At 45.6% G+C, this 11659-nt stretch overlaps 1 protein-coding gene across 1 annotated transcript; it reads left to right on the top strand.

The window, feature by feature from the left end:
• The first annotated feature begins 3259 nt into the window (after positions 1-3259).
• Positions 3260-11310, top strand: LOC118097283 (G protein-activated inward rectifier potassium channel 4-like). Its single transcript, XM_035140018.2, has 3 exons — positions 3260-3475; positions 5153-6401; positions 10924-11310. Exons 1-3 carry the CDS (start codon positions 3260-3262, stop codon positions 11280-11282), a joined length of 1824 nt encoding a protein of 607 aa, XP_034995909.1. The 3' UTR covers positions 11283-11310.
• Positions 11311-11659: the final 349 nt, after the last annotated feature.

Genomic DNA, 11659 nt, shown 5'->3' on the forward strand with positions numbered 1-11659 from the left:
CCCCGTTTCTCAAATTCAATTCCTCACATTCTAACATCAATTTGTGGGTTGGTGTTTTTTAATCCTCTTGAAAATTCACCAGCCTTTTAGTGCAAATTTCTCCTAATATACACAGTTTTGTAAAGTAATTTCCCCTAATATTTTCCCTCATAAATGCCCTTTTAGGCACACTTTAGTGCACACAATTTTTTATGCATTGCAAAATTCAGAGCAAAAGATAGCTGTGTTATTGTTCCAAATTGTTTTGGAAAGTGTGAATTAAGGAAATTCACTTTTTAATGCAAACTGAATCTGATTCCCCACTCCCCTATCTTTAAGAAATTGTCTGTTTGGATAGGCAAGGTGTTTGGGGGACTGATATATCTCTTGCTTTGAGGACAGAGTTGCTTTGGTGCCAGCTCACAAACAGGGCAGTCCAGATAACCTTTTGAAATGACCTTTGCCAGACTCTAATAGGATCTGGTGCTTAAGAGGACCTCAGCCTAAATCAGGTGTATTCTGAGCAAAGGCGGGTAAAAATGGAAAGCTTGCATATTTCTCCTGCGGATTCGCTTGGGAGGAACCCCTTCCTGACCCAGGAAACCAGTTCAACTTTCGTAATCATGTTGTAACTGGGAATCTCCTCTGTGCAGCTTACATAATGCTCTGAAGAATGAGGTTTTGAACTGGTCTGGGTATGGAAGGTTGTCTGAGAGAATCTCACGAGAGCTAATAATAATAATAATAATAATAATAATAATAATAATAATAATAATAATTTCTTATTTATAGCCCGCCCATCCAGCTGGATTTCCTCAGACACTCTGGGTGGCTCCCAACAGATTAAAAACAGAATAAAACATCAAATATTAAAAACAGGGCTGCCTTTTGATATCATCTAAAAGTCAGATAGTTGTTCCATGACATCTGATGGGAGGGAATTCCACAGGGCAGGCGCCACCACCAAGAAGGCCCTCTGCCTGGTTCCCTGTAACCTTGCTTCTCACAGTGAGGGAACCACCAGAAGACCCTCGGAACTGGACCTCAGTGTCTGGGCAGAACAGTGGGGGTGGAGACACTCCTTCGGGTATATTGGGCCAAGGCCATTTAGAACCTCAAGGGATACAAGACACAGGTGGATAGATTGTCCCTCACAGGTACGGTAAAAGGTAAAGTACCCCTGGATGGTTAAGTCCAGTCAAAGGCAACTGGGGGGTTGTGGCACTCATCTCACTTTCAGGCCAAGGGAGCCGGCATATGTCCACAGACAGCTTTCTGAGTCATCTGGCCAGCATAACTAAACCGCTTCTGGCACAATGGGACACCGTGATGGAAGCCAGAGTGCATGGAAACACCGTTCACCTTCCCACCACAGTGGTACCTATTAATCTACTTGCACTGGTGTGCTTTCAAACTCGTAATTTGGCAGGAGCTGGGACAGAGCAATGGGAGCTCACCATAGTCACACAGATTTGAACCGCCGATCGGTGGGCCCAAGAGACTCAGTAGTTTAGACCGCAGCGCCACCTGCACCACCCATAGGAATGAACATAGGGAGCTGCTTTATACTGAGTCAGATCATGGGTCTACCACCTAGCTCAGTACTGTCCAGTATCAGTGGCTGTCCAGGGTTTTAGATGGGGGACATTCCCAACACTCTCTGCTGATGCTGACAATTAAACATTGTACCTTTTGCATGCAAAACCAGTGCTCTTCCACTGAGCTGTGACCCCTCCCTATTGGTGAGGTAGGAGAGTTGAAAAGGATGTCAATATATTTCACATCTGGCAACCAATAATAATAATAATATTAATAATTTATTATTAATACCCCGCCCATCTGGCCGGGTTCCCCCAGCCACTCTGGGCGGCTTCCAACAAAACATTAAAATACAGAAATCAAACATTAAAAGCTTCCCTAAACAGGGCTGCCTTGAGATGCCTTCTAAAGGTCTGGTAGTTGTTGTTCTCTTTGACCTCTAGTGGGAGGGCATTCCACAGGGTGGGTGCCACTACAGAGAAGGCCCTTTGCCTGGTTCCCTGTAACTTGGCTTCTCGTAGCGAGGGAACCGCCAGAAGACCCTCGGCGCTGGACCTCAGTGTCTGGGCAGAACAATGGGGGTGGAGACGCTCCTTCAGGTATACTGGACCAAGGCTGTTTAGGGCTTTAAAGGTCAGCACCAACACTTTGAATTGTGCTCGGAAACGTACTGGGAGCCAATGCGCCGCCCCTTTGGTTTCAAATAGTACATGTGCAGACGAGTCTAAAAAACCCAGGACACAGATTTTCATGGCCCTCTAGCAGCTCATTTACCAGAAATAATTTATTTAGCGTTAACTCTGGAAGTGTGCACTTGATTTTGAGCAAACTAAACTTCCTGGTGCATATTTTGCTCTAGGAGGCTTAGTTTGGTCAGAATCAAATATACATTTCCAGAGTTAACATTTTGTGTCCCAGACTTTTTAGATTTGTCTACCCAGGTGCTATCTAAACCAAAAGGGCACATAGGTTGCAGATGTTAATTCTTTTTCCCGCTCTCCTACCCCACTTTATACATGAAATGATTTTGAGAGAGATTATCTAGGGATTTCCTCTGCTCTTTCTTTCTTTCTTTCTCTCTCTCTTTTTAAAATTTTTATTGATTGATACTTATTCAAAGATATACAGAATTACATACCCATTACAAAGTATATTTTTATAATATACTAAAACAGCTACTTCATCTAAAATTGGAAATTTCTTATGAACTTTTGCTGCGAAAGAGAAAATGAGCTTGTAATATCTGGATTTGACGATCAAAAAAATACTGGTTTATAGAAGATAGAATGGTTAGACCTTAAAGAATACCAAATGTAGCTGCTGAGAGCGGGAAGTTTTTTTATTTTACTCTATCTTTCTTTGGTTTTCTTTCTTTTCCCTTTCTCTTGTTTTCTCCTCTAGATTTCTCCTTTTATTTGAGTTACAGGTAGGTAGCCATGTTGGTCTGCCGTTGTCGAAACAAAATTAAAAAAAATTCCTTCCAGTAGCACCTTCGATACCAACTAAGTTTGTCATTGGTATGAGCTTTCATGTGCATGCAGGTATCTGAAGAAGTGTGCATGCACACGAAAGCTCATACCAATGACAAACTTAGTTGGTCTCTAAGGTGCTACTGGAAGGAATTTTTTCCTTTTATTTTCTTCCTTCTGACTTTGCTCTCTCTTTTTTTCTATGGAAGGATCCTTCACCGGAGGAAGCGTAAGGCCCTGGGTTAGGCCCCCACCTTGGCCTGAAACAAATGATGGTTTTGCCCCTGGCTAGCAGCAACATGGAGCTGCAGCCAGACAATGGGCTCTATGTCCGCAACAACACTGGCGACTGGAGGCTGAAGTCTGAAGAGCCGCGAAGCCGCAGAAACTCCATCCCCCCAGCGAAGGCTCCAATTGCCAAGCACATGTTGGCTTACCTGCCTCGGCCCCCCACAGAAACAAGCCAATATGGGACCTTTCCTCAGAAGGTACGTGGGTGGGGGACCCATAGCTCCCTTGCTGGTTGAAACACTCTGGGAATCGCACCTCTCCAAGGGAAGCAGAGGGTCTCCTCACAACTCTCCCTTAACAAACTACAGTTTCCAGAATTCTTCAGGGGGAAGCTTGCTTGTGTATATTCAATTTACGATGGGGTGGAAGGTTCGCACGCTGTGAAGGACTTGCTCACAAATTTATTGACAGCTGCATGAATCATGATAGCTAGGAAGTGGAAGGGGCAAGCAGAACATAAAATGGAAGAATGGTATAAAGAGGTGTGGGATATAGCTATGAATGATAAATTAGCATGTGCCATTAAGGTAAGATGGGGAATATGCAGGAGAAATTATTTTGAGGAGATATGGGGGGTGTTTGTAGAATTTGTACTGTTAAAACGGAAAGGGGTAAAACCATCGCAAGATGTGTTGGAATTTTGTGAGAATGGAATGATCTCAGTGGTGGGGTGCACATTGTTATTCTTATTTATTTATGATTATTACTTTGTCAAAAAAAAATTTGTTTAAGGATGTGGGCATGTGGGCCCTGGAGGGTTGGCTGGGGACAGGAGAATACAGGCCCCTGACTTTAAAAGGTGGGCCACCCCTGAGTTCAACAATAAATGCTTGACTTGACTACTGCTTCCTTCTCTTAAGTTTGAGTGAATTGTCTTACCTTGAACAAAACTTGGATAGAGCAATTCCATCTGAACATCAGAGATGTGCTGTCTCTGATGTCCTTTTGGCACTTATTGAAGATCTTCCTCTCCAACAAGCCTTTTCAGATTCCCCCCCCCCCCAGTCTAAATCTATATAGGAATTGTTTTTAAGATGCTCAGGGCCATCTTAAGCACCTCTGGCGCCCTGGCGCCATGGTGCGACGGATCCCTCTGGCACCCCCTGCCCCGTTTCCCAGCGCGGGAGGCGGGCAGGCGCAGCTGCGCGGCGGAACAGCCGGCGGGCGCAACTGCGCAGCGCCCCCTGGCGGGCCGGTGCCGTGGCACCCTGCACCACCCAGCCTGGCCGTAGGGGCGGCCCTGAAGATGCTTTATCTCGTGATGTTTGCCATCCTGGGATACAAATTTAATAAATGAAGAAATAAATAAATGGTGGGACAGATCCTGCTGCCCTGGCAACCAGTTTGGCAATTTCTAGCAGGGATTTCCGAATGCTTGCAGGGGTTTTTTTCCAGCAGGAAACTCAGTTCCAGCACATCTCTGGTAGGCGCCATTGCCATTATAAGAGAACAAGGGAGGCGTTCATGGTGAGTTCCAGCACCTCTATTTCTAGAAAAGTAGCAATATGAGAAATACATCCTTGCCAAACAAAATACTGTTAGGGGGAGGGCTGCAGCTCAATGGTAGAGCATGTGCTTTGCCAGCAGAGCATCCCAAGTTTGTTCTTCAGGTACGACTGGGAATGTCCTCTGCCTGAAACCCTAGAAATCCACTGCCAGCCATTGTTGGCAATGCTGAGCTAGATGGACCAAGGGACAAACTTGATATAAGACATCTTCCAAGTTTTTATCCTTATCTTGCATTTTTTTTGTCCTTCAGCTTGAAATATGGGGTTGTGCTTCAGTGAAGAGCTTCTATGATCAGGCCTTAACTAACGACTCAATATTTTGGAAGACAAAGATGGAGAGCTTAATAAGTTTGCTTTCTTTTCCAGCCTGAAATGATAGCTGTTTCAATGGGTCCTATAGACAGGAGCCACCAGCAAACGGAAACTGCAGCCACCAAGAAAAGTGCCCTGACATGCAACTACGTGTCGGTACCCTGCAGCTCAAACATCCCCAATGACAGGACAGTCCTTCTCCAGCGGAGGTTCAGCACCGCAGAGCAGGTTGTGCCTACCAAGCATCGTCCCAGAGTCTCAATCGATACAGATGAATTGCCCAGATACCACCGGACCTCCAGAACTGACCCGCCACCACCTTCTCTGTTGCGGGACTTCAATGCCCGGCTTTATCCCCAGCATGCTTTCAGTGCGCCCAACATCATCAACTCGTCGCGGAACAAAACCCCAACCCGTAGCATCATTTCCGTGCCGTCCTCGGACAAAGGGCAGAGCCGGCGCTGTAAACTCATAGACGATGATCGGCAGTTTGGCTGGGGTAACAAGCAGCAGCGGCAGCGCTACGTCACCAAGGTGGGTAAGTGCCAGGTGAACCTGGGCAACATTCAGGAAAAGAAGAGGTTCCTCTCAGACATCTTTACCACCATTGTGGATCTCAAGTACCGCTGGTTCCTCTTTGTCTTCAGCATGTGTTACATCATCACCTGGGTGGTCTTTGGCATCATATATTACTTTGATGCCTGGGTCCGAGATGATGTCAACCACATAGGTGACCCCGAGTGGAAGGCTTGCATCGAGAACATTGATAACTTCATCTCTGCCTTACTGTTCTCTGTAGAAAGCCAGCGGACAATTGGCTACGGATCTCGGATTGTGACGGCCAATTGCTCAGAGGGGGTCATCTTGCTAATGGCCCAGTCCATCATTGGTTCTATGATAGATGCCCTCATGGTGGGCTGCATGTTTGTCAAGATCTCCAGACCCAAGAAGCGTGCCCAGACCTTAATATTCAGCAAGAAGTGTGTCATCTCCCACCGGGATGAGAAGCTTTGCCTCATGTTCCGCATCGGAGATCTCCGGGACAGTCACATGGTAGATGCAAAGATAAGAGCCAAGCTAATCAAGTCCAGGCAAACAAAGGAGGGGGAGTTCATCCCACTGGAGCAGTCAGAACTGAACCTGGGTTATGACACAGGGGAGGACCGACTGTTCCTGGTGGAGCCACAGATAATTTGTCATGTCATCAATGAGGTCAGCCCCTTCTGGGAGATGTCTGCGGACACATTGAAGAAGGAGCAGTTTGAAATCATCATCATCCTTGAAGGCATTGTGGAAGCCACAGGTGGGTGCACTGTAGAGTAGAACATCAAAGCAGGGGACACATTCTGGAGACCTGTTTGGGTTAAAAAGGAACGTTTTTTGCCTGGCACCCAAAGGTGTATAATGAAGGTGCCAGACGAACTTCCCTGGGGAGAGCATTCCACAGACAGGGAGCCACTGCAGAGAAGGCCTGTTCTTGAGCTGCCACCCTCCAAAACTTTTGAGGGGACATGCAAAAGAGGGCCTCAGAAGATGATCTCAGGGTCTGGGTAGGTTTATGTGTCATCTTTCAGTTAGGAAAAAAAATCTGGGTCATTTACAATATAACATACAATAATTAAAACCATCTCAGTCAAAATTCGTCAAAGATTAAAAATCTGGTAGTTATTTTTTTTAAAGACATTTAACCTGATACCTCTAGGCAATCAGTACTGGTGCCGGGCAAGCATTTCCAGGAAGAGGATTCCATAAATAGAGCACCGCAAATGAAAAGGGCCTCTCCTCCTCAGTCTCCAGCCAATTTAAGTCATAAGGCTGGCATTTCCAGAGGAGCGATTCAGAAGAAATTCAGTCTTTGGACAGGATGATGTGGGTGTACGTCTTCTTTCAAGTCCCCGAGTACGACAACATGGAGGAATTTAAATGTGAGCAACACCACTTTGTGCTCAAGTCACCAAGCTGAGAGACATAATCAGAGTAGTTTATAAGCAATTCAAGAACAAAGGAATTGCTGTTAAACAAAAGTAACATTTATTTGCAGGTGGGGGGAACATATATTAAATTAGGATTGCCATATTTCAAAAAGTGAAAATCTGGACACAGTACCTACATCTACAGTACCTACATCTTGCTTCTCAAACTTAATCCATTCCGGGGGTCTGTTTGATTACTGAAACCATTTGAAAACCAAGGCGCGGCTTCCAATTAGCTGCAGGAGCTTCCTCCACTCAAGCAGAAGCTGCATTGGACTTTTGGCTTCCAAAAAACATTCGCAAACCGGAACACTTACTTCTGGGTTTGCGGCGTTTGGGAGCTGATTTGTTCGGGAGCCAAGCCACCCGAGAACCAAGGTACCACTGTATTTTTAAGGAAATTAGCCAAAACAATCAACATTTCTGATATGAGCAATATGCCCAGATTTTCCTGGACATTTTGACTGATTTCTGAAAATTCTGGATGCTATTTTCAGCATCCAAATCCTGGACATATCCGAATGTATGGCAGCCCTAATTAAATGCACACAGAATAAACATCACAGGGACAAATCAAATCAAATCAAAACATAATTATTTGCAATGCAGGCTGGCTGTGTCCTGTGCCATCTGGTGGTCATTCCTCTATCTTGTCATTTCCAGAGGGCCTGATTATTAAGCACTCAACATGATTTGTTTGCACAAAGTTTGTGGGGAGGTTAGATGACATCAACCACTTATTGAGCATTCATTCTGATTTGTTCGTGGGAAGGTTATAAAGTCCTCCATCAAGCAAGTGCATTCCCCAAAGATCACAAAATGTCTGCTGGGACAGGGGAAGTGAGTTTGTTGTGCAAGAGCTCCAGAACTACTTCAATTGCAATTTGCTGAATTTGCTGGTCTGTGACTGAATCCCACCTCAAAATAGCAAAATCCTGGAAGTTCCTTTTCTCACATACTTGCAAAATTGTTGAAAGAGGGAGCAGTAGCTTGGACAATTTTTTTTTATATATTAAAAAGTATTATTTAATTCCCTGCTTAAAAAACAAATGGGGGTGAGCTCCCGTTGCTCGGTCCCAGCTCCTCCCAACCTAGCAGTTCAAAAGCACGCCAAAAAGTGCAAGTAGATAAATAGGTACCGCTCCGGCAGGAAGGTAAACGGCATTTCCATGCACTGCTCTGGTTTCGGTGTTCAATTGCGCCAGAAGCGGCTTAGTCATGCTGGCCACATGACCCGGGAAAACTGTCTGTGGACAAACGCTGGCTCCCTTGGCCTATAAAGCAAGATGAGTGCCACAACCCCAGAGTCATCTGCAACTGGACTTAACTGTCAGGGGTCCTTTACCTTTACCTTTAAAAAACCAAACAAAAAGCCACCAACATGAACAACTAAAAGCATCTAACGGGGGTTAAAAGTAACAACTTGATTCCACATAGAAGAGCTTATTAAACAGCTGCCCATGTTCCAGCAAAAGCTCTTTTCATATCATCTCCTCTTCAAGCCTGCCTGAAGTGTCTTCACCTGTTTCCTGCTGGAATTTAAGAGTTTGGAGTCTGGTAGGTCTTCTTGCTAGGCAGGGAATACCACAACTTGGGCAGCATGGCTGATAAATGGGGCTGCTTTCTCAGGCCAGCACCTGAGCCCCAAAATCCCTTGCTTGGGCGCTCAAATTCTGTTAACGTATATTGGCCCTTGAAGTCAGAACATGAACTGCGACAGTTTTGTGAATTTTGTACACTAGCTTATGTACCATGCATTTAAAGCACACTGCTTCCCCCAAGGAATTCTGGTTACCGTGTGTAGAAAGTTAGAGGCTAAAATTGGGGAGAGTTGGGGTGGGACTGGCCCCCTACCTTTCTCCCCCAATAATACGTTCACAGAATAAGGTCAGATAATTCAATCAGTAACAGAAATGGGAGCAGAAATTGCCACTATTTGCATATTTGACCAACGTGAGGAAGGGAAAGCACGCAAATATGAGCAGTATTCACTACTGTGATTTTTTTTTTTAGTCTATGAATGTTACACAAATTTGTTGTTTTCTGAATAGTTTTTGGCCAGGGGTCCCCAAACTACGGCCTGGGGGCTGGATGCGGCCCAATTGGACTCCCAATCCGGCCCGCGACGACCCCCGCCGCTTGCCGCCGCCGCCCGCTCTTACCACTTAGCCTCTTTTCAAAAAGCAAATTGGAGGTCAAAACAAGTAGAAGTGAGTGAAGTGATCACAGCTGAGAGGCAGAGCAGATGCTTTGCCTGCAGAAAGCCCCAGTTTCAATTCCTGATGTGGCCAGTGAAAAGGATCAGATAATAGATGGGAAGGATTCTCTGCTAGGGATCCTGGAGGACAGGTACCAGTCAGAAAATACTGAACTAGGTGGACCGAAGGCACAGTGGAAGATGTTGTTAGGGCCTCACTCTCTTTGCATGCAGAAGGTCCCGGGTTCAATCCCCAGCATCTCTGGTTAAAGGGGTCAGGTGATGGGAAAGAATCCCCTTCGCCACCACTCGAGACCCTGGACCACCACTGAAAACCAGAATGGGCAAAATGAGCAAAGAGTTTGACCTGGTATAAGGCTACTTCCTATGGAAAAGTCGAATCCAATCCAATATTTATTACAGTCAATAAGCATCATAAAAAAACCAAGATGAGATGCACATTGAACACATCCAGATGGGCGTAACAGAGTAATATTAATAAAGTAAAAAGTAAAAGTAGCACAGAGTGAAACAAAATGGGCATCAACATTTTAAAAGTTGTAGTTGTAACCAGTACTCCCCCCTGGGGGGGGAGTTACTCAAGGGTACACAATACAGGCACCTTTTTTTCTAGAAGAAAAGCACTGCGTGAAACACAAACTTCAAAAAGAGAGAAATGTAGAAATGCCTGAGGTCAGTTCCTGGTGGGTTTTGCTCTCTGCAGCACAGCACTTGATCACCCTGAGAGCGATAGATGGAACAGTATCATCAATGCCTGGGAAGGTCAGGTGTCTTGATTCAGCTCCTTATTTCCTGGGATAAGTTGACCTGTCAACATGGGGCAGCTTGTTAACTTTGGTGTGCTGAGTTCGTGATTGTACAGGAGAGAGGGAGGTCTCATGTTCAATCTCCAAAATCTTGATAGGGCTGGGAGACCTGTTTGAAATTACAGAGGCCCTTTGTCAGTCACTGGATGGACCAATGCTGGATGGACCAATGCCCTGATGAAATAAAAGAGCTGTATCTCACATTCCTAAATGTGGGAAGTTCAAGATACAATCATACCTTGCTTCTCAAACAGCTTAGTTGATGAACAAATCGGCTCCGGAACGCAGAAAACCAGGAAGTAAGTGTTCCTGTTTTCAAACATTTTTTGAAAGCTGAACATCCGACGCTCCTGCAGCCAATCAGAAGCCGTGCCTCGGTTTACGGACTTCCGGAATGGATTAAGTTTGAGAACCAATGTATGACTGTAGTTAGGCACATGTGTCTTACAGAAACAACCCCGAAGTCCTCATTTCATGCAACACTCCAAGTCACAAAGCCAGTTTCAGGTTTCTGGGGGCCCTTGTTGCCCTCCTTTTTCTACTTGAACCACACACTCTCCCTCTTGTTCCCCTTAAAGTAAAACAACTCTTGACCCATATGGCAATCCCTACACAAAAATATGGGGATTGCCAAATTCAGACAATGCCAATGTTTCAATTTCCACTCTTTGCTCCCCACCTTTTTTTCTGCAAACAACGTAACTTAGATGTATAACTTAACCTTTGATGCTATACATGCTTTTCCAGGAGTAAATCCCATTGAACCCAATAGGACTGTATGGTGTCTTCCACATTTCCTACCGCCCACTGACATTCCTTTCCCCCCAGGAATGACGTGTCAAGCCCGGACCTCCTACGTGGAGGACGAGATCCTGTGGGGCCACCGCTTTGAGCCCTGCATGACGTTGGAGAAAGGCGCTTTCCGTGTAGATTACACCCGCTTTGAGAAGACCTTCGAAGTCCAGACGCCAGTGACTAGCGCACGGGAGATGTATGAACAGCGGGAGATGGAAAACCAGGACCAGTCGACTCTCAGCTTGTACTGGGACCATCTGCTGCACCCCTGTCTGTCGGCAGAGCTCAACAACGATGGTCCCAGTGAGGAAGGCCTCTCCAAGCTGGGCTTCTCCAACATCACAGAAGAGGAGAGAAGTACCGAATTCAAAAACCCAGAGGCCAGTGTTTAAGCAACCTCAGGCATTCAGGGCTTCTCTTTCAACCAGCAGGAATCAAGAATAAAGCTGTGCCCTTCAGATTCATAGGAGGGTATCTGCCATTTTTTCCACATCCTGTTGTGGTTGTTGCACTCCCGGGTGGAGCTGTACGGAAAGAAGGCTTGTCCTGTTTCAGCAAATCCTCAAACATGTCCTCTGCCCAGCCATTGTTGACTTCAGGGGCCTCTCTGGGTTTGCCGAGGTAAGATGATGCCCTGAAATAAAATTGCACTACAGGACAGCTCTTGGGGCCGGATCCCTTACAAAGAGCAACTTTGTGTTCCTGAATCAATGTCTGATTGGGGGTTCTGGTTTCTGCAAGCAGAAGTTCAAAGCTGAATCTGTCCCTT

This window comes from Zootoca vivipara, chromosome 14 (genome assembly GCF_965207765.1).
Source record: "Zootoca vivipara chromosome 14, rZooViv2.hap1.1, whole genome shotgun sequence".
Classification (NCBI taxonomy): Eukaryota; Metazoa; Chordata; class Lepidosauria; order Squamata; family Lacertidae; genus Zootoca; species Zootoca vivipara.

Bases quoted from the DNA above. Each gene is read 5' to 3' on its own strand.
- LOC118097283 (XM_035140018.2), top strand. From the start codon at position 3,260: ATGGTTTTGCCCCTGGCTAGCAGCAACATGGAGCTGCAGCCAGACAAT. The intron at 3,476-5,152 runs GTACGTGGGTGG...TTTCTTTTCCAG, and splicing joins ATGGGACCTTTCCTCAGAAG to CCTGAAATGATAGCTGTTTC. The intron at 6,402-10,923 runs GTGGGTGCACTG...CTTTCCCCCCAG, and splicing joins AGGCATTGTGGAAGCCACAG to GAATGACGTGTCAAGCCCGG.